At 43.1% G+C, this 23,214-nt stretch overlaps 1 protein-coding gene across 1 annotated transcript in view; it reads right to left on the minus strand.

Moving 5' to 3' along the window:
• FER1L6 (fer-1-like 6 (C. elegans)) overlaps nucleotides 1-20,784 on the minus strand; it is a 134,441-nt gene extending 113,657 nt beyond the window's left edge. Inside the window, exons 1-8 of the mRNA XM_006879308.1 lie at nucleotides 20,709-20,784; nucleotides 18,332-18,452; nucleotides 13,824-13,878; nucleotides 13,604-13,735; nucleotides 6,890-6,952; nucleotides 3,480-3,558; nucleotides 1,746-1,905; nucleotides 978-1,164 (exon numbers count right to left, since the gene is read on the minus strand). Coding sequence (XP_006879370.1) covers nucleotides 978-1,164; nucleotides 1,746-1,905; nucleotides 3,480-3,558; nucleotides 6,890-6,952; nucleotides 13,604-13,735; nucleotides 13,824-13,878; nucleotides 18,332-18,452; nucleotides 20,709-20,784 — 873 coding nt within the window. The remainder of the gene's footprint in view (nucleotides 1-977; nucleotides 1,165-1,745; nucleotides 1,906-3,479; nucleotides 3,559-6,889; nucleotides 6,953-13,603; nucleotides 13,736-13,823; nucleotides 13,879-18,331; nucleotides 18,453-20,708) is intronic.
• Between the last annotated feature and the right edge of the window lie 2,430 nt (nucleotides 20,785-23,214).

The raw sequence follows: 23,214 nt of genomic DNA on the forward strand, positions 1-23,214 counted from the left end.
ATATTAGCTTGACTGGGCTTATGATTCTCAGTTGGTTTGCAGGTTTGTAATGATGCAATCTGGCAGCTGTACAATGATGTAATCATACCCATGATGTGATCAGCTGATCAGTTATAAAGATACTGAGGTGACATGTGATCCTTAGTTGGGCCACAGCCTTGATCTGACATAATGAGAATTTTCCTGGGATATGGCTGATATCATCCTCTGTTTTACAAGACATTAAAAAGAGAGATAGAAGCTCTTCTTTCAACAACAAAGAAAAGGCAGAAACAGACCATGTCCTCTGGACTCAGGATTCCTGAGCTGAGAACCTCCTAGACCCAGAAAAAGATTGATGCTAAGATACATGGAAATTTCCAAGGGATGAAAATCCTAAAGATGTTGGAAGGTGACACAGACTTCTTCCTCCAGGGGCAACAGAGATAAAAAGTCTTCCTTTATATCTGACACCCCAGACCGGGACTTCTTGGCTCTCAGACTGTGAGAGTATAAATTTCTATTTGCTAAAGCCATCTACTTATGGGATTTCTGTTATAACAGCACTAAGGTAGCTAAGATTATTTAGAATAAGGACCACCTGGGTAGAGTGTAGAGCACAACGGGAGAAATGTAGTAATTCTTTAATGCCGTAGGTCCTAAGGACTCTGTAGTGGCTCAGAGAAGTAGCCAGAAGTGAAGGAGAAGAGGTCTGTCTGCCTTGGTTCTAAATAGTGACTCACCTACTGTGACTCCCCATTGTCTCCAAAAAGGAGTAAGTAGATGACCTTCCCCTGCGTACCACCTCACTTGGCTTGTTGCCTTCTAGTGACCTTTTGTGATTTCTCTTTCAAGGTACTTGATGGGTTGTTTTTAGGTTTGTTAGCTTTTTCTACTTATAACTAAACTTCCTTTGAATAAAAATGTCCTGGGGAAAGGTCAGGACTCTGGGACTTGCCTGCCAGTATCAGTGAGGAAGGTGATAAATGATTCCTTACCATCTGCCCAGCGAAGGAGACCTCCACGAAGGGGTCCACGAGGTCCTTGCTGTCACCCACAAATGCTTTGGTGACATTTGCCATGATGCTGGAGTTTATTTTTGGCAACCCCTCTGCTTTGTAGAGTCTTACATAGAATCTGGCCCAGGGTCTTTCTGAGGGGAACCCATGGGGAATCAAAAGGTTCCTGAAAGTGGAACAAAAATGACAACATCAAAATGCTCTCATTCTGAGAGAATAGAGAGCAAAAGTAAAAGCAATTCTCAGTCTGAAAGGAGGCTTCTGACACATGAGAAAAATCTGAATAGATGAGGATTCACCCCTGAGATGGTTTTCTGCCTACTGTAAGTGGCTATGAAGGGGATGGAGAGGGTGAACACACATTTATTCAAGTCCTGGGAGTCTAGCATCAACACTGTCTCCCACTCTGCGCCTTAACAGAAGTATGTTTAAGACTTCCCAATCCATAAACCAGAGGCTGAAATTATGATGTGTTCTGAGAAAAGTCAGCTAGACTCCAGAACTGCTTTTAGACAATGGCTACGTAGGAGGACAGATGGTTCATGTTCTAGAAGTTGGCCTCTCAATGGATAATCATGTCTTTGACAACTCATCATGGCAGCCCTGTTAGAGCAGAATCCCTGGGTGATTCATAACTTCGTAGTTCTTATATGCACTCTTTAGGGAAAGAGGTCAAGGCAGGGTAAAGAGAAACTATGATTGGGACACATCATTTCTCTCACCCAGCCCTGGGTGGACCTGGCTCACTTTTCTATCTGCTCCTCGGCATCAGAGATTTTCAGGTTGTTGGTCTTCAAGACATCGCCTTTCCCAGTCACGCTGATGTCACACTTCAGGTACCCCTTGGTGCCTGTCCTGATGTCGCCAGGGTCCATGAGCAGAGCCCACTTGTCACAGAACTGATGACCTGTAAAAGTGCCCTGACACCTCAGATGCTCTGTCCAGGTAGACCTGGTGGCTGCACCCATATATGTCCCTCTAACCCTGGCGCCTCCCATGCATATTTTCCCCTTTGTTATTCCAGGCAGCCTCTCTTCTCAATCATTTCCAATTCTCATACCCATATCCGTCTCCTTCTCTCCCTTGCCTTTTGCATCCTTCCTGTTCTCTGCCTTCTCCTCCAACTTAGCTGGTATGTTTGGGAAGCCTCCAACCTGCTGTGAATTATCTACACTAGTCTACACAGGAGTCCAGATCTGACTGAATACAAGCCGCCATTGAGTCAACTTCAACTCCTGGTGATCCCGTGAATGTCAGAATAGAACTGAGCTCCACAGGGTTTTAATGGCTGAGGTTTCAGTAGTAGATTTTTATGTCTTCTGAGGTACCTCTAGGTGAAATTGAACCTCCAATCTTCCAGTTACCAGCCAAAAACGTTAACTGTTTGCACCACTCAAGGAAAGGAGAATATGAATGAATTGTGGAACTAATATATGTCCATTGGTCATGAATGAGGCTCATGGATATTTTTGTTTAACCTGTCCTACACTTTGAAACAGTACTTCAAAGTTCCTTAGGGGGGGAAAAAAATCTATATTTTTAACTTATCTTTAGCCAAATTTCTAACATCTTTTTAAAAAAAATCTGGCAATACCAGGTTCATGTTTCTGCTGCCCCTCTCCTATGGTTCATGAGACTTTCTATTCTCTACAGAATCTATTGTTTCTCAACATACTGTACCAAGTCCACAGTCTTTAGTTACAAGCACTGGCGAGAAGCCCCCCTCCATGGTCATGTGTGTTGGGAGCCACTGTTGACAAGAAGGGTCTCTGTTACTAGCTCTAGGTCTTGGACAACTTCTCTGAGTTTCAATTTCCTATAAACCATGGAAAATAGTAATTCTTATAACTCTAACTAAACTGATTCTGATATAGTTGACTCTCCAGTGAGTTTTCAGAGACTATAAATCATACAGCAGCAGCTGGTGGATTTGAACCACCTGCCTTTGGGTTGGCAACACAACTCCTTACCCTCTAAGCCACCAGAGATACAGCAAACACTTACATGGTGTTCCATGGTCATTATCATGTGCCAGATTGTATAGAACATTATGCATATTTGTTAACTTCTGTCTCCAAAAACTCAATATGATATTATCCCCAAATGTACAGGTAAAGAGTCAAAGACTCATATATAGAAGTTAACTCATTTTCTCAAGGTTGTAGAGTCGGGAAACAGCACAGCAGAATTTTAATCTAGGCAATTTGACTCCACAGTCTCTATTCTTAACTCCTATACTTTATTGCCTCTTCTGCCCTTGATGTCTCACAATGCATGATGAAAAAGGATTTGTGAGGAAAATAAATTGCTCAGGCCTGTGGATGCATAAAATAATTTTATAATTAGATTGTATACTATTAAAGGCAAAAGCCATGACTTGCTCAGTTTGCAAGCTGCACAAGCAAGTGAATGAGAGACCTCAAGGTGAAGTATCTCCAAAAAGAATAGCAAGACAGAGATTGGTAGGAGATGCTTTCTTACCAGGTTGGTTGTACACAGTCCCCAGGTCTACTTTGAAGGAACCAATCAGAATGCTTCCTATCAGCTTGTGATGAAAAACCTGAGGAGAAACAGGAAGTGAGTACCAGCAGCTCTACATTCATCTTTTGAGTCTGTGAAATGGGCTCATGGTGTTACAAAGAGGATTCTAGAACTTGACCCTACCTAGCCTTCACTCTCTACTGGAGCACAATGAAGTCAGATCATCAGACTTCAGGTTGTAACAGTCTTCAGGAAGATCTTATCTGCACCTCTTCCTTCCAAGTAGGTTTTCAAAGAATCTGATATTGAAGGACATCTAATAACTCCCACTGTCTGAAAATATTTCTGCAACCAAAGCAAATCCTAGTGTACCTGGTCCTTCACCACCCACTTCTTCTGTCTTGAATGCTCTGAGCAAATGTCCCTTCCTCCAATCAGCCCCCCAGATTCCCACAGCTGAAAGTGATCCTTCTCTACTGGGGTTCCTGCAGCACTTTGCTCACAACTTTCATAGAGGATTCATAACACATTGGGAGGTTTTGGATGTGTGTGATGTTCGGAATCGAGGTGGCCATCCTTGATATTCTGTCTTATCAGAAGTCAGTGAAGTTCCTGGCCCAGGCCCAGCAGCACATTTCAAGGGAGTTCAATGAAAATGAGAACAGCTTCAAGGAAAGTGGCAGTGCTGGTGCCAGATCTGGAAGCTAAATGATATGAGAAACTGCTAAATAACCAGGAAAATGTCGCTCTTATCACAGAAAGGAGAAAGCTAGCGTGTGGAGAAAGGGAAGAAGTTAAGAATCTTCATATCTTGGAAATACTGCAGCTGGAAGATGGTGTAGGTTCCCCTTTGGCATTCCCAAGTTCCAGGAAGAGAGATTTTTATATCAACATAGGAAAACATTTATAGCAATTAGACATTCTCAAGAATGAAATGAGCCTTCCTATAGGTAGTGAGCACTCCATCCCTGGGCCTAATCAAGTAGTGATACAAGAAGCTCTTGTGATGGAGGTAATGGAAAGGGGATTTCTACACCAGTGGGCAATTACATTGGATGGTTCCTAAGCTTATCTTTAACTATAAAAGTCTATCAGTTCTCAAAAAGGATAGTTTCCAACTGTCTCTGCTCACCACATGGCCTTATTTATAATGATTGCTCAATAAATTTTCTGAATTGATGAATGATTGGCTGATGGAAGTATGGAAGACTTTTCTTAGTTGGTAAACAGTTCTTTTGGTCACAGATAATCAAAAACAATAAATCCAACTGACCTCAAGGAAAACAGCTCTTTTCATATTCCTTTCCACCCTCCTTTCCAAGCCCAGGTGACCCAAAAGAGTTAGAGACCAAGGGGAAGTCAAGACAGCCTGACTTGAGCAGAGGATCTTTAAAGCCACACACACAGCGCTCACATTAGAACCCTCCAGGCGTACAGCTGTCAATGTGGCTTCCCCAGAGCCTGAGCATGAACAGACACTTGTCTCAAACTCCACTCTCAGGCTTGTCATGGACAGAGTGAAAGAGAAGAACCTGTATGAGTCTTGAAATATCAGAGACTTCCTCAAATCGCCCAAGCAGAGGTCAAGCATCAAGCAGACAGTGTGGCTGGCCAAGCACTGGACCACAGGGACTCTGGGTCTGTCTCCCAACAGAGAGCTGGGCATCTGCAAGCCTTGGGCCATTACAAAGGGAAGATGACCTTTGGCAGCACCCAGATCAAACCATCTGCAAACCGTCCTGACAGCATCTGCTTACAATACTCTCTCTTCTTCTCCTGCAGAGATATTCTGAGCAGGCTGACTTTTAGCTCATGGACCAGCAGAAAAAACGGGATCCTCTCAGGGGAGATTTCCTTTAACACCACTCATCTTCCTGCCTCGGGATCATTTAGGGACATGAGGTACCGCTATTACCTCTAGCTAGACGAGTGGAGAAAGGGGAGATCACTTTGGATCCTCTTCCTACCAACCAACCAAACCACGGAGAGCGTTGCGAGCTTTGTATAGGATATAGAATAAAAATCTAGTTATCCGCCACACTTTGGAAATCTACACAGTCCCATCGGAGCCCAGTATGAGGCCACTCTCATAAACAGGTGGTGACCTGAGTGATGTAACTTAACAAAGTCCTGGGCAGTACCCCAGGTCCCAAAATAGCTTCTGTACCACTTGTCACCATATCTGAAATGCAAACATTAGGAACATTTGGCTCCTGAGAACTTTTCATTCTTTAAGAGTCACATCCTTCAAGTGGCCCTGGGGAGGGTGATATCCTGGGTCTCCTGTTACCTAAACAAGACTGCAAGAGTGTGTTGACAGCCAGCTGTGGTGAAAGGACACACAGAAAGGAGATTGGGCGTGAGATAAAGCTAGAGGAAGGAGACTCCAATAATGGTTTGTTTTGGGTTTCTATTTTGATTAGTGTTGATCTTTCTATTGAGGAAACCAATGTCCTCAATCTCTGCGCGTCTGTCTCTCACTGGCACATAAAGTGAGAATTATCTCCTGTCAGAATTATTTGGAAGAGAGTACTTCTCCCTTGACCATAACCCAACTCCCACCGTTCTCAAACATACCTGTCCTGGCACCCCTTTCCATGGAAAAGCAATGATTTAGCAAGCGGTGAGAGAGATCTGACTGTTGTACCTTGAGTGGAAAAGTTGGAGTTGAGGGGAGGTGACCACATTTAGCCTGTGTTTCTCTCTCATCTGGGCTGCTATGGATTCAACATTGGTGTCCCTTCCCTCTGCGGAGTGAGTACCCTGGAGGAGGCTAAACCAGAAGCTCCCTCTGTTCCCTCCCAATACTTGGTCGGTTGGAGGCAGCAATTCTCTGGCAAGGGTAGGGAAGGGTCTACCAGTAGACCCAATTACCCATGGGTTATAAAGTCTACATTCAGTGAAAAATATTAAGATATTACTTGTTCTAAGTCACAATTTCTGACACAGCTTTACCACTGATGAAATGAAAATATTTGGCTCCTTTCAGATTTTTATTTTCTATTATTCTATATGTTACCAAGTAGGAAGGAAAGTGGTGTGATTCATTACCATTAGTGTACACAGCACCCGGAGAGAGAAACAGTGACATTTACCTCAGAAACAAAGGAAATGAACTCAAAATGGCAATCCATTAGGATGCCATTTAAACCATAAGCTTCACATTAGTAAGCTATACATTTCAAGTCATAATACCTTCAGAGTACAAGAAATAGATTTTTCTTAAAACATTTTGTTTTCCCCCTCTGCTATACTGATTACTTCAAGTTCTGTCCTGTTAGCATCAGACTCACCAACCCACACTCACCCCCTTGAATCGATTCAACCTCACACATGCTGAGTTAGCCCAGAGAGTTCCCAAAGCCACTCTCCCTCCCACGTCCCCTCCCCTCTCCCAATGGAAGACTTACCGAGATTTTGATGATCTTGTCAAAAAGATGTACTTGAGGCCCAATGAAATCGAAGACAAAGTACTGTAAGACATAAAGTTCATTCTGACCATCAGCCCACTCTTGTGTCCTTAGGTACCCCTACACCAAGAGAGACCCCGATATCTGGAGCAAGTTTAGATCTCTATCATTCTTACTCATTGCCACCCGATATTCAGTGCCATGAATGTGAGTGAGAGTGCTGCCTAAATGTGTCTTTGAAGCAAATTTGTAGGGGGATGTGGTTCTTAGTTAGCCTTGTATCTGTGTAAGAAATAACACTGATGGCACAGTTTATCATGGCTAACCGTAAGGTTCTCAGTTCCAATCCACCAGCTGCTCCATAGGAGAAAAATAAGGCAGTCTGTGTCCATAAAGACTTGTCGTTTTTGTTAGGGGCCGTCTAGTTGACTACAACTCATAGTGACCTTATGAACAACAGCTCTGAATCTTGCCCTATCTTACCCCAGCCACACGCTCTCTGAGCTGCTCAAGCCCTTTGTAATAGTCACTGCTTCTTTCCATCTAGCTGAGGTTCTTCCCCTCAACCTTTCCCAGCAGGATGCCTTTTTATAAAGGCTGGTCTCTCCCGATGACATATGTTCAAAATATGTGAGACAAAGTTTCACCATCCTTGCCTCTAAGGAGCACTCTGGTTGAACTTCCCCTAAGACAGGTTTGTTTGTTCTCTGGGAAGTCCAGGGTATAGTCAATACTCTTCACCAATGTCTCAATTCAAAGGCATCAATTCTTCTTTAGTCTTTCTTATTCACTGTCCAACTTTCAGATGCATATGAAGCAATTGAAAACACCATGGCTTGGACCTGGTGCACCTTAGTCTTTAAACTGACATGCTTGCTTTTTTAACACTTTGGATATTTTCTCTACAGATTTCCCCAATGCAATACAAAACCTTTTGATTTCATGTCTGCTGTTACCATGGGTGTTTCTTGTCAGTCCAAGTAAAATAAACTCATTGTCTATGTAAAGATGTACAGGCTCAAAAATCATCTGAAGCAGTTCTAATTGGTCCTGTTAGGTCGCTATGAGTTACGATAGAATTAAAGGTAGTAGATTTCAGTGTAGAGAAGGATATTGTGGGGAGCTCTGGTGGCCTAGTGGCATGAAGCTGTGCTGCAATCCTAAAGGTGCACAGCTCAAATCCACCGAAGGAGAGACAATCTCCTCCTGCACCAGTCAGATCTGATTTGACAGTACACATGCAAAAACAATTATAAAATAAAAGAGAAGGATATTTTTGTTGTTGTTGTTGTTATGTGTCGTCAGGTCATCTCCAACTCATAGCAACACTATGTACAACAGCTCTGAACCCGGCTCTATCCTGTGCCAACCTTACTGTCTCTGACACAACTACCCCATAACCCCAGTCACTGAACCAGTCCATTTCATGAAGGGTCTTCCTCTCCTGTGCTGTCCTTCCACCCTCCCAAGCATGACATCCCTCTCCAAGGACCAGAATTCTTGCCTCCAAGGAGCAGCTTGATTTCACCCTCTCAAGGATGAACCTGTTTGTTCTCCTGGCAGTCCATGGTATATGTAATACTCTTTTCCAGCACCAACAGCTCAAAAGGATCCTTCTATCATCCCTAATCGTTGTCCAGCTTTCAGACTTTGCAAGTGAATGCAAAGACTAGATATTTTTTCAATAATCTGAAAGCTGCATGTACAGGAAGTGAAAGAGATTGTGACACCGAATTTGTTATAGGTAAGGTTTGGTTCAAGTAATTCATTTCAAAGTGAAGGCAAATTTACAAAACACTAAAGGTCAAGTACTAGTTATTCCATAAATTGAATGTTCGTGACCCAGGAACACGCTGTGTATCATCAACTGTCTGATTATTCCTTGGTAAAGGTCAACTAGGTTGTCTTCTGTCTTTTTCTTAAAATATATTTTTAATTATTTCTTTTTCCTCAGTTCTTCTTTGCTTTTTTCCATGCCCTACAATTTATAGCTAAACAATAGAGATGAAAACACAAGGAAGTCTACTCTCTCTTTTTTAAAAAAATATATTCATAAAATCTATTTTATGCACTTTAAAAAATTGTTATTTTATTATTTGCTTTCCTTTTTAATACATATGCAAAAAGCCATCATTCATATCCTTAAATTGACTCAGTGAGTGAGATAATGGGGGTATGTACAAGTTTGCCTCTGAAAAGCCGTCATGAGTCACATCAGGAGACGTCATGACTGATGTGCATGTACGTTTTTATTGGGCGTTAGGAAATTTCATTTCAAAAGCACTAGGTCCACTTTACATCCCCACAAGCAGCAGAGAAAGAGCCATCTCTTCCCACCTGCGCCAGCCATTGATTTTGTCATTTCTTTTTATTTTTTATGTAAAATGAAAAATGAGAACCTTGCCCACAGTACCTTCTGCTCGAGAACTTGATACAAACCTGATATTCTTGGAATTTTTTTGTTTGTTTCAAACATTCTTGAAAATTAAAGATTGAATAGAGAATGAAGGGAACTTAGAAATACGGGAAATTTTGAAGATTAGGAAAGTCATTAAATTTTAAGACTGAAGAAGTTATGTAGACCAGTCTCCTTGTTTTACAGTGAGAAGATCAAATGTGTGTGTAAGGTAATTAGATAATTAATATTAGTCTTGGGACCAAATCTTCATTCTGAAATTATACAACAATTTCCAGTATTAGATATCACACCATGTGATGTTAAGCCTCAAAAACCTCAAACTCGCTGCCTTCTAGTCTGAACCAACTGAGAACTGATCCTCCATTGGGTTTCTGCCCATTTTTCTCCTTCTGAACCACCAGTGGATTCAAACTATCAGGCAGATGTCAGCTTTGGATTAACAGCACAACCTCCTATGGACTATGTTGTTGTTCTTACGTGCCATTGAGTCTGAATGGACTCATAGCTGACCCTCCAGTGAATTTTCAGACACTGTAAATCACACAGAAAGAGGTTGCCTATCTCTCCTGCAGAGCAGCTGGTGTATTCAAACCACCTGCAATACAAACTCCTATGTCATTGTTGTTTGGTGCCGTTGAGTACAAAGTAGAACTCATAGCGATTCTATGAACAACAGATCTGAACCCTGTCCTATCCTGTGCCATCCTCACAATCTCTGACACACTCAAGCCCATTGCTGCAGTCACTGTGTCAATCTTCCTGGTCAAGGGTCTTCTTCTCCTTTGCCCACCCTTCTCTCTACAAGAAATAGCCTCTCCCAGTAACATGTCCAAAGTACATGAGGCAAAGCTTTACCATCTTTGCCTCCAAGGAGCAATCTGGCTGCATCTTCTCCAAGACAAACTCCTATAGTGTCTTTCAAATGTGGCTTTTATGAGTCTAAGATGCTGCTCCTTGGAGGCAAGGATTCTGAAGCTTCGTCTGACACACTTTGGGCATGTTGCTAGGAAGGACCAGTTCTTGGAGAGGGACCTCATGCTTGGGAGAGGGGAGGGACAGCGCAAGAAAGGAAGACCCTTGATGAGATGGATTGACTCAGTGATTGAGATAATGAGGGTAGGTGTGTCAGAGACAATAAGATTGGCTCAGGATAGAGCAGGGTTCAGAGCTGCTGTACATAGGGTCGCTATGAGTCACAAGCGATTCAATGGCACATGACAACAACAACAAGATGCAGAAATCTAGAATGGTGTTTTGGGGATTGATTGCAGAGAAGTGAGGGGGAGGGAGGATTTAGAAGCTGTTGTTGGCAGCTTCGTTTTGTTTGCTTTGAGCAATGAGGTAGAATGACAAGGCATTGGAGCTGGTACAATGGTGGCAGGAAAAGGACAAGTGACAGCTAACACCCTGCTTTCAAAGGCCAAAACAGAAAACCAAAAGGGTGGAAATGTAAAGATGCCATTAAACACTGTAATAAGATCATCACAGTGGGAACCTTACGTATCAAGGAAAGTGTACATTATGTTAAGAATCAAACAAAAATTTCAGGAACCTTTTTATTATGCGTGTTGGAATTTTTAAAGTTTTGGAGGTCAAAGAGTCTTTTATGGAAAATTCACTCACATAAAATTCTTTATTCCTGCGAAGGCTTTGGTGGCCTAGTGGCAAGAAGCTGCCCTGCAATCCATAAGGCACAAGGTTCAAGTTCACCAGCTATTCCATGGGAAAAGGATGAGCAATCTCCTCTTGTGCAATTAACTGCCTCTGAAAACCCTCTGAAGGGTGAGCGATGGGTTGTTTCCCACTCAGTGTACACACAACAACCAACAACAAGGTTAAAATATATGAGATGCTGTGGGACTCTTTGGGCTCCTATGTTAGTTCCACTATTTTCTATTTATGATCCTCTGTTAAAGTTTGTGAAGATTGTCAGCAACATACTGCATAACGTATTGAGTTGCTATCAGAAATGTCGGAAGTTCGAATCCACCAGCTACACCAAGGGAAGAAAGATGCGCCCTCTCTTCTCATAATGATTTTTCATTTTGGTTCAAGTATTGACAGCTGTGTATTATAGACTCACCCCCCTCCCACAGTCCTGTGGGGCCACATACCTTTTTCTAGCTAACAAACATTTTCCAGCCCCTCACAACTGGTGCCTTCAACATCTGATAATCTTTGATCTTGGAAATTAGGATGCGAAGTTGTAGCAAAGGTTTTCAGTTCAGTTTCTGTTTTCTATGTGATTCCCTACTCATTTCATTTGGGTCCAGTTTAATGTCATTTACATCCAAAACTTGAACACGTACAGTCAACACTAATTATGATAATGAGTAAATCTTCAGAGCAAAGCATTTTTATGTGTGTTTTCTTATGCAGTCCTCCTCCATGCCAAAAGTTGTTTGGTGGGGAGAGACGGGAGTGAAAAATTCCTACCATGGACTGCCAAGAGAACAAACAGTTCTGTCCTAGGGAGGGTAAAACTGAGCTGTTCCTTGAAGGCAAAGATTTTGAAGTTCTATCTCACATACTTTGGGCATATGGCCAGGAGGGACTAGTCCCGAGAGAAGGACATCATGCTTGGAAGGATGGAGGGACAGTGCAGAAGAGAAAGACCCTGGATGAGGTTTGACTCAGTGACTTGGGTCATTGGTAGGTGTGTCAGAGGCAGTGAGATTGGGTCAGGATAGAGCAGGGTTCAGAACTGTTGAGCACAGGGTCACTACAAGTCACAGTCAACTCGATGGCATGTGACAACAATCACTTTGTTGTTGTTAGTTGCCAGGAAATTGTTTCTGACTCCTGGCAACCTGCCACTTCCACTCACAGGAAAGAGCTCAGAGGCACTTGTAACAGAGAGAAAAGGAGTCCAGCACTTTGGAGAGATTTAGGTGTTTTCTGTTGATTTCATTACTCCTGCTCTCTCTGCTTTGTTCTTCAATTAACATTCTCATTAGCAGAATAATGAAGAGTTTACTCATTTTTTAAAAAAATATATAACTTAGGAGCTATGGTGGCCTAGTGGCAAGAAGCTACACTGCGATCCCAAAGGTATGTGGTTCAAATCCACCAGATGCTCTGCTGGAGGAGGGGCAATCTCCTCCTGTACCAGTTAGATCCAGTTTGACAATACACACACAGAATAATAAAATAAGTTAAAAAAATATAACTCATGTTGCTGAAATGCCTGTAGGAAAGAACATTTTGTATACAATTTCCTCCCCACTTTTTTCTTTTAAAACTTTTAACTGTGGCTTGAGTGAAAGCTTACAGAGAAAATTGGTTTCCCATTCAAAAGTCATGCAAACGGTTTCCCTCCTTATGCGGTATTTTGTGATATTTATCAATGTTTCAAATGCATATATCTTTTCCTTAATCATATTTATTTATAGTAAAGAAAGGCTGAAAAGTCTTCTGTCCACCAATAAGAGGCAGGCTGGTGTGTAAATAATGGCACACCAAGGCAATGAAAGCTCTTTAGCAAAGAAGAAAAGACTTTGAAACTGAGTGTAAATCCTGGTATGGATTAATCTCTAGGCTGCATTGTTTTGAAAAAGAAAAAGGCCAGGTCCAGAAATATATGTCTAGAACACTACCATTTGCATAAATTTATGTGTTTTCCTGTACAATTGTACATGATTGGAATATATATGGAAACATATCACAGACATGGCGAGGTAAGAGTAAAGCTGGAGAATTAGAGAGCAGAGACAGGAGGAAGGCTTCATTTTCCTTAATAATCTTTTGCTCTCTTTGTATCTCTTACCATAGTTTCTTTTTTTAAACATGTAATGTATTTCATTTTGAAAAGAGAATTTAGTGTTCGATACTTAGAAACTTCATGTCTCCGTTTGATGCTTTTTTCCCTGACAATTTCTACACTGTTTATGAAAAACTCAACTTATATTTTCCCACCCAGTCTACCTATTTCAAAAAAACCATTAACTTTCCAGTGCTTCTCCCTCAAAGAATAGGTATTTCCTATTCCTTCAATTCTGTCCTTTGCATTTAAGACAAGACCCACAATGAATGAATTTAAGCTTCTAGGAAATCAGGAAATGGAGCTACTGAAACAAAGCGGTACATTTAAAATAGAAAGATACTTATTGCCTTGCCTTTCCACTATCCTTTTTATAAACTCGATGGGCTGTGTTTCTGAGAAGGCTCAAACCGTTTGATGTAGGCTTGGATTATGATTGGAGCAGTGTGGAGGTGCATGGATTTTCTAGGTGGCTGGAAACTATTGCCGACTGGTGACGAGTATGATGGTGGTAAAGACGGTGTTGGTGACTCACCTCATTGTAAAAGGGGCTGTTGGTTCCTTCCTTCACTGTGCTTTGCTTCTTGTCATCCCCGATCTCAATGGTCACAACTGGATCAATGTTCTCCCCCACCAGCTGGCGGGCCTCGATGATGGTGATGGCAATCTGCAACAGAAGTCATTGTGTGCAGTGTCCCAGAAGGCTCATTCACATGGCACAGGGGAAGAGGGGCCAGGAAGAGTCAGCCACTTACTTGATAATTCTGAGATCTGACCTCCCCATCGTGGATCTTAGTCACCAGTTTTGATCTATTAAAAGAAAGTTTAGCACTTTAGTTCCTCAACTAATACTTCAGATCCCTACACTGTTGTGTTTTCAATCGTGTTGATTCTGACTCATAGCAACTCCACGTGACAAAGGGGAATTATCCCCTATGGTTTCCTTGGCTCTAATCCTAATGTGCATCTGATTCAGGCCATGGTCTTGCTGACGATTTTCTGTGCATCTGAGAGCTGGATAATGAACAAGGATGACAGAAGAATTGACACCTTTGAGCTGTGGTGTTGGAGAAGAGCACTGAACATCCCACAGACCATCAAGAAAAGAAACAGGTATATCTTGGAGACAGTGCAGCCAGACTGCTCTTTGGAGGCAAGAGTGATGAGGCTTTACCTCACATCCTTTGGGCAAGTTGTTAGGAGGGGCTAGTCCTTGGACATAATTCTAGGAAGGGTGGAAGGTCAGCAAAAGAGAAGAAGACCCTCAACTAGGTGAATTGACATGGTGACGGCTGCAATGGGCTCTTGTGTTTCAGGAAGTGTGAGGATGGTGCAGGATAGAACAGGGTCCAGATCTTTTCATAGGGTCTCTATGAGTCGTATTCACCTTGACAGCACCTAACAAAAACAATCCTCAGGGAAGGAGCCCTGGGACTGTACTCTGTCCAGTGTTGCCCTGATAACCAAATGACTGCTCAACACTAATGGTTTGAATCCATCAGAGGTTCTGTGACAGAAAGATGGGCAGTCTCCTTAAGTTCACCATCTCAGAAACCCTATGGGGGGCAGGGCTATGAGCTGGAAGCAATCCCATGGCATTGAGGTTTTGAGTTTTCAACTTTATGGAATCAGATCAACAGACAAGCTTTGCTCCTGTGTATCTTCTAGGCGCTCTGGTGGCCTAGTGGTAAGAAGCTGCATTGCAATCCCAAAGGCATGTGGTTCAAATCCACCAGCTGCACCACAGGAGAAGGCTGGGAAATCTCCTCTCATGTGATTAACTACTTCTGAAAACCCACCGGAGGGTCAGCTATGGATCAGTTCTGACTCAACAGTACACCACACAACAACAACAACAACACAGAAGCCGACCAACAGCTAAGCCTTGCTCCTGTGGAGCTGCTGAGTGGGTCCAAACCCCCGATGTTTCAGTTAGCAGCTGAATGCTTAACCATTGAGCTACCAGGGCTCCTTTAGATCATGTTGTTGTTGTTGTTGATTGTCTCCCAGTTGAGCACGACTCATAGAGACACTAGGAGCAAAAGGCCTGAAGCCCCTCTATAGCTATTGGCATTTATCAGAGTTCATAGAGTTCCCAAAGGCATGTTGTTTAGAAAGTGGATGGCACTCCTGCTTCCAACGCAATAATATTTTCCCAAATATTACCAAGTGCTCTCATTTCTATCATATCATATATTCTCCCTACATCTCTGGGGGAGCAAAGTGTATGACTGAATTACGTGACCTTTATATCTCAGTTTCCTCACCCCAAACTTGGAATCAACAACAGTATCTACTGTATTGGGTGATGGTTTAGGATTAAATAATATCACGCATGTTGAAATTCAACCCATGCCTGACAAGAAAAGAATTCACTCTTATTACAAGTATTAGTTGTTGTTGTTTTTTAATTTATGTCAGAGCTAAGTCTAAGCAAAGATCTCATCCTCCTAATCCTCTCCACAGGACCACCATGTCATTTCTTGTCGATATAACTATTCTGAACTTTGGGATTGCTTTTGAAAGAATTGGTAAAGGAGAAAATTGGAAGGAATAGTCAAGATACCATCTCAGTGAGATTTCACATTCTGGGAGAATTTCATTTATCTGAACTGTCACAGGTAATTGAAAACAGATGTGCAAAGCCTGGGCATTCAGGATTGGATAATAATATAAAGAGATGAATGAAAGACCCTGTTTTCAGAGATGCAGCAATGAGTGGAAATTCACAGAGCTTGAGTTCGCATCACATTTTGTCCTCCTGGCTCTTAGCCACACTGTGTTGCATTTCACTTCATTCATTTTCTGCTGATCATAACTGAGTCCAACAGAGAATACGCTAGCGAAAATATCAAGACTTTGGGGTCAAACCAATGTAAATGAGAGTGTTTGTTATCTCAAGTTGTGTAACTTTGAGAAAGTTTTTTAAGTTTCAATGTCATCTTCTGAAAGTGAAAAAATTTTTCACAGGGTTACTCTGAAGATTAAAGGAAGTGATGCACTGAGGAAAGGGTACAAATCTTTGAATCTATTCATCAATAAAATTGAGATTCTTTTTTGTTATTTATTATTGAAAACTCTCTGGTAAAGTTGGTTAGGGAAAAAACAAAGATGAAGAAGGCATGATCTTGACTCTTTTTAATAAACAAAAAAGAGAGGACTAAAGCATATAAAGCAAGAAATATTATGCAAATATAAAGCATAGAATAGGGAAATGTGGTAAGAGTTCAAAGAAGATAGACATTCCTGAGGGTCACAGTAAACAGCAAAGGCCTCTCTACGGAGACCGGCTGTGAACTGAGCACTGGTGGGTGGGCAGAACTTCAATTCATAGAGACTGGACCAGTCAAAGAGATAGGAAATGTTGCCATTCCTGGCTTCTCTTTCTCTTGCCTTCCTCCATTTGAAGTTGTTATCTTGAAATAAATGGCAAAGGGTGAATTGAAGGATATTTAATGCTTGCTCAGGAACTGAGAGTGGGAAGAGTTATTATGGAGCAGTCCAGGGGAAAGAAGATATGGTGGTGAGGGCATACAAATCTCACATCATCTCAAACAAACGCTCCGAACTTGTCACCTCTCAGCAACAACTCAAGATCTGATACATACAAAAGGAATAGCTTGCTTTAATAGTACAACTCTTTGTGAGAAGATCATGGAAGGGCATTGAGAGTTTATCATGAGTAAGGAATTGACATAAGCAAATACAGTAAATAGCATTGGTAGTCTCGATTACTGGTATCTCTGGACTCTTTCTTTGCTCTGAAACTGCAGTCCCTCCCACTCTGGCCTTGGGATTTGTGCTGGCCAATAGAATGCAGCACAGTTACTTTGGCCAGTTCTGAGCCTAGACCTCAAGAAGCCTTGGACAAATCCATATCCTCTTATAAAACCCTACCATTGCCACTATTGGGACTAGGCTAGTCTGCTGGAGGATCTCAGGTCACGAGACCAGGATTCCAGTGGTCCTAAATGAAGCCGAAGCCCTCCTAGACTACAAACATCAGACCTTCAGACCACAGTCAGTACAGCCACCAGTCTACCGTTGCTGGCCAGAGACCCATAACAACCAGTCTGTAATCAGCTAAGGCCAGCAAAACACCCAACTGAGCCACAGACTCATGAGAAATAGCATATTATATTATTATATTTGTTGTTGTTTGTTGTTATGTGCCGGGCCAAGAAGAAAGACACAATCTATACAGGAGTTCTACAGGACACATCACCTTCCCTTCTGAGACAGTACAACTAAACTTAAGAGACCCTGGACACAGAAAAAAAAAATTGTCAGCAGTTTACATGTTTGGAATCACAGGAGCCAAGAAAGCTTCAGATACAAGCTGTTAGATCATGGGTTGGACAATGGGAGATTAATTCTGAAGGCATTTGGCAGAAGTGAAGGGGTATCCTGGTGGAGGGCGGAGCTGGGAAATAAGTGGGTCAAGGCACTGGGATAAGGGCAGGGACTACACTGTAACTAATTGTTAACTCCACAATGAGGGATTTATCTTTCACTGCTCCACAAATTGCTGTCTGTCAGATACTCCTAAACATTCAGATTAAGACAGACTACGAAGAAGAATTGGCCATCCACTTCTGAAATAGCAGGCCTCTGAAAAGCCTAGAGTAAAACATTATTCTATTTCTATTCAATTCTATTCTATTCTATTCTATTCTATTCTATTCTATTCTATTCTTATAGTATTTATAGTATTTTTTCCACTTATTTGGAGGGGAGATTTTTTTGCATTATCAGTATTTAACAGAGAGGGCAAATTACAAACTAACGAATATAATACATTGTTGGCAGAAGGCCAGTTTGTTTGACCTTTTGTTTTTAGGTGCCATTGAGTTGAGTATGACCCACCGTGACCCTATGAACTACAGACTTGAACCCTGTCCTATCCTGTGCCATCTGCTCCTTTTCCTTTGGTAGAAGTGGCATTTCTTTGGGAAAATACAACACCTTGATAAAACCTTTGAAAGAGCAGGGAGTGGCAGCTCCTGATTCTGTCTTCTGCTTCTTATGGAAGATTTAAGAAGCGGTAAAGCTGGGACCCTGGTCTACGGAAGGCTGGCCAGTCAGGAGTCCCACAGTGTCACAAAATTGAGCTGGCACCTTAAGCTCTTATTGTCGTGGAACTTTGGCGCCTTGAGGCCAGTGACGAGGTCTTACTCTGCTCTTTTCATCCAAGCCTGCAGGGGTACCCAGCACCAAGGAGGGGCTCAATAAGTAATGTTTGGCTGCCTCCTCGCAACTGTACCTTCTCTTCAGAGGCGCAGGGGCAACAGGAGTGACGGAAGAATTGTTGTAGACCAGCTCTCCTCCTGGTCCTTCCTGGTGGGACGATCCCTCCTGGGGTGCTTCTCCTTCTCCTGGAACTTCTGCAGTCACAAACAAAGAAGGAAGGAAACCCTTGTTAAATAGGCCACCGAGGCAACTGAGCTCTGTGTCCAACACCACCATGCTGGCATCATGAAGGGTACAAGAGTGTAAAGTCGCCCCACCTGCATGAAAGCAACATTCTGTTGGGAGGAAGGCCAGATAAACACCTTGATTCTTCCCAGAAGGAATGCATCTTCTATGCATTTGCAAAACAGAGATGGGGTAGATTTATACGCATGGTGTTGTGAAAAGAAAATTTGACCCTAAGTTTAAGGCCCCTGCTTTTAAGTCATGATTGTACCATTTCCTAGAAATAGGAGACAGAAGCCATTCTCACTGAGTCTCCAAGGGGATGTCACACTTCCAGAATGAGGACCAGCTTTGAGCAGCGAAGGTTTAGAAAATGTAAATGGATGGTGAACATTCTCTAGATGCTCTTCTGGTAGCCAGGGATTCTGACTTAAGTGCTCTTTGTTATGAAGATGGGTTACAGTCTCCAGGTGACTCCGATGTACAGTAAAGCTGTGAGCCATGCCGAGGATGCTCCCAGGAAAGACAGCAGGCAGGGAAGGATGAAGGACAGATCCAGGGGGACAAATAAGAGTTCAGCAGGTGTCTGCTTCCCCAGGCTGGGGACACCTGAGTCTGCCATTATAAATCCAGAACACAGCACAGGCTGTGTGATGCTCAGCAGATACCCCACTAATGTTTGTTGGATACGTGAATGATCATAAGAGGTACCCAATTAAATTTTTGTTGGGCAACTGGATAATGGATGGATTGAGGGTAATTAGAATTTTAGGAAATTACGGCATAGCCCATATCCCTCAACATGAAAGAGCCAGTCACGTTGAGACACAACTAAAATTGCTTCCAGAAAAGCCCTAACTTCCCAGGCCAAGCCAATCTCTAGGACTTTGTGTTGTCATACTCCTAAAGTGCTGACCAGGCCCAGCGGGAAGATGCTGTTTGTTTTCCAGGCGGGCCCTGACTCCTCCTGAGCTGTTTACCTTGTGGGCTGAAGACTAATTAGAAGGAACCACAGGAGTCAGCTTCCTCACCAGCTTTCCCAGCCTCTGAAAGGGCCCACAGCTCCACCAACTCATTCCGAAATGGAGATTACGCCCTGGGTAGCAAAGTTGAGGCACTGTTGGCAAACTGGCCTGGATCCAGGAATCAGTCTCTCTACTGATTAGCTGAGTGGTTTTCGGCAAGTCACCCACATGCTCTAAACTTTTCTAAATTGTTGTGAAGTGCATCTATTTTAGAGCTATGAACAATGCGTCATATAGAACGCAGCAAGGCCTTGTTAACTATGTCATAAAATATTTTTACATCATTAAAGGGAACTCTGGTGGCTTGGTGGCAAGAAGCTGCACTGCGATCTTGAAGGCATATGGTTCGAGGTCACCAGCTGCTTCTGTGGGAGAAGGATGGGCAAGCTCCTTCCGTGTGATTAACTGCCTCTGGATACCCACTGGAGGGTTAGTTACGGGTCAGTTGTGACTCAACTGTACACAATAACAACAACAATATTCTTGAAGGAAAAATTTATTTTCATCAAATCTATGCATCTTTGCAATCCCTTGTTATGCATCAGAGAGTTGGACAATGACCAAGGAAGATAGAAGGAGAATTGATCCCTTTGAGCTGTGGTGCTGGAGAAGAGTATTGAGAATACCATGGACTGCTAGGAAAACAAACAGATTCATCCTGGAGAGAGTTAAACCAGGCTGCTCCCTGGAGGCAAGGATTCTGAGGCTCCATCTAACATCATGCTTGGGAGGGTGGAGGGACGGCGCAGGAGGGGAAGGGCCTCTATGAGGTGGATTGATTCAGTGACTGGGGTAATCGGGATGGGTGTGTCAGAGACAGTGAGGTTGGCACAGGACAGAGCAGGGTTTAGGGCTATTGTACATAGGGTTGCTATGAGTCGCAAACAACTCGACGGCACATAACGACAACAACAACAATGCCATCAGAGCCTACTGAAACGTCATCATTTTAAGGACACCAGGAAAGGTCCCCAAAGCTTTCTCCACCCACGCATTTAAGCCCTCAATTTGACTCAGTGAAGTGCTTCTATCTAGCTTTAAGCTTCTCCTCATTTCAAATTATCCACTCAAATTACCCTATCCGAGGGTCATTTGAAAAGTCATTATTGGGAACCCTTTAGCATGAATGAGCTTCCATAGTTGTCTACTGTAAGAATAAGCTCAGGCCCCAGGTAGCAGTCACGCCTGTCAAAGCCTCACCTTGTGCAGCCTTGTTGGTTAGGATTAACCCCTGCTCTCCTTTCTTCTTCTTCTTCTTCAGCTTTAGCCCAAACATCCCCTTTCTGAAAGGAAGAAGGAAAAACGCTAAATGACAGCAACAGTCACCGAGGCAACCTCATCATGTTTCTGACTGTTGTTGAGTTGGTTCTGACTCCTGTGACCCCCTGAGAGTCAGGCAGAATTGGGTTCCATGGAGACAAGGTAGACCTTACACACAGGGCCCTCCTGGAAACAGATCTGCTTCCACATCTGCCAGGACTGAGGTCAAAGACAAGGGTCAAGGCGACCCAGTGAGTGCTCCAGACAACTCTGCTTATATCGAAACCAGGGAAACCCAGACTGAAAAGGAACCATGGAGCCCATCTGGAACGGCCCCTGAAGGAGGCATAGAACAGCTCTTCCTGACAATGGCTGGCATTTCTCAGCGTTCACCCTGTCAGACACTATTCTAGGCATTTGAAGGAATAACATCACTTAATCATCACAGTGAACCCATACTATCCACTTTATAGATGAGAAACCAAGGCCTGGAGAAGGTCAGCAGTGTTTCCAAGGTCACACAGCGCCTGAGCTACAAAGCTATCAGTAGAAACCAGGTTGGTCTGATTTTAGAACTGAGGCTATAACCACTGATAAATCCTGAGCCCTCTAACTCCCACAAGCTAAGAGAATGTTCCTACCAGAGCTGGGCAAGAGGCCCTGGGACTTAATGAGGTCAACTGACACATAGCATGCACCCAAAATGCCAGCCACTATTGATATAATCAGCCATGAACAGGAAGCCATTCTGAGCTTCCTGGGAAAGGGACGCGCCACTGTGATTAACAGACCAACCAGCCGCTCCTGATGCTGTCTTCTGAGGGAATGGCTCTCTGGAGCTGAGGGACAGAAGAGCTCAGGGTTCTAGGTGCAAGGGTGGCTGGACAACATCCAAAGGGAAACATCAGCCTTGCTTCAGGCAGGCTCATTGGTGCCCCTTCATTCAAAATAGGAGAAGCAAAATTGTGTTTGCAGAAGTGAGGCAAAACCAGCAAAAGCTGAAAGCTTCCACTGACGATGGTGTGATGCTGTCTCAGAGTGCATGAAAATGAGCAGAAAAACCAAAAGCTTCCATTTTGCTCACCTATTTGGGATTTATGAGGTACTACAGTGGTTAGTATACTGGAAGCAGGAGTGGCATCCACTTCCTAAACCACATGCCTCTGGAAACTCCATGAACTTTGACAAATGATAGTTATAGAAAAGCTTCAGGTCTTTTGTTCACAGGGTCACTATGAGTCGTGCTCAACTTGACAGCAATCAACAACAAAGTGGTGAAGATCCAGGCTTCCATAGTTAATGGTTGGATTCTAATCCCTGCAACCCGTAGAGGTCGCTTAACCCTCTGAACTTCAGAGTCCTCATCTGTACAACGAGAGCCGTAATACTAGGTATTTGGTGACAAGGTAAATTTGGTACAGTATCTGGAACATAGTAATTATTCAAAAAGGTTAATTGTTTCTTGTTCTGAAGAGGAAAGTTTGGATCAATGCATGAATCCACCAGGAGATAGATGTCTCTGTTTTCTTTGTTATGTTTAAGTCCTGCCTTGATTCAGACGAGGAATTCAGGAGCTGAGGAACTGAGCATCCTCAGATGGTGCGTCCAAATAGTGGAACTGGTTGATGTGCTGGAGATGCTGAGCCCCTTCTTCTGGAGGTGTTATCTGCAGAGGCCTGGAGGCCACTGGTAAAGATCATTTTAGAGGCAACGTGTGTCCAAAGGGTGGGCTGTCCTGGGGGAGCTTGGAGATCCCGAGACAGAGAAGAAGGAATGAACCGTCAAACCACCTAGACCGGAATGGGACTCCTAAGTCCTTGCACAAATGAGAGTGCCTCTCTGAGCTCGGTTTCCATGTGTGTGTGATGAAGATTGTGATGAACACCTTGCTTTACAGTGTTACTGTGAGAGGCCAAGCAAATAAGTGAAGCTCCTGGAACCACGTTTGGTGTTCAGTGTTGAACAACTATTATCAGGGATCTTCTCCAAGGTAGCATTTGTTTCCGCTCAGTTTGCCACCATCCTCTCTGATAAGGACATCATTCAGCCTCCCGGAAAGCTCTCAGAACATACCTAAAGGGGAATCTCCTTTTTCCAAAACTACTAAAATAGAATTTTCAGCAACAATCCTTGCTCTCCTATTTTAAAGAGTAGTTAGCACATAGAAGACCCAATGGAGAAAAAGCCAGTGCCTTTCACACCCTGAGCTGGAATGTGGTCACAAGTGCTCGTTGCCATGATTGTGTCACAGAAGCAGAATCCTATGTTCCTGAGAACTTCGCCAATGGTCTCTGAGGAAGCCTCAGTGACTATTTGAAAAGGCTGAGTTGCTTCTACCCACAAATAGAAAGTTGCTACTAAAATTGATGAAATCTATCCAATGGAGGTACAAGATCCTCCAGAAGAAGTCATCCACGTGGAGGTGGGTCTCAGAATTCTAGATTTT

This window comes from Elephantulus edwardii, unplaced genomic scaffold, assembly GCF_000299155.1.
Source record: "Elephantulus edwardii isolate Elephantulus edwardi_28Jun2011 unplaced genomic scaffold, EleEdw1.0 scaffold00003, whole genome shotgun sequence".
NCBI classification, from domain to species: domain Eukaryota; kingdom Metazoa; phylum Chordata; class Mammalia; order Macroscelidea; family Macroscelididae; genus Elephantulus; species Elephantulus edwardii.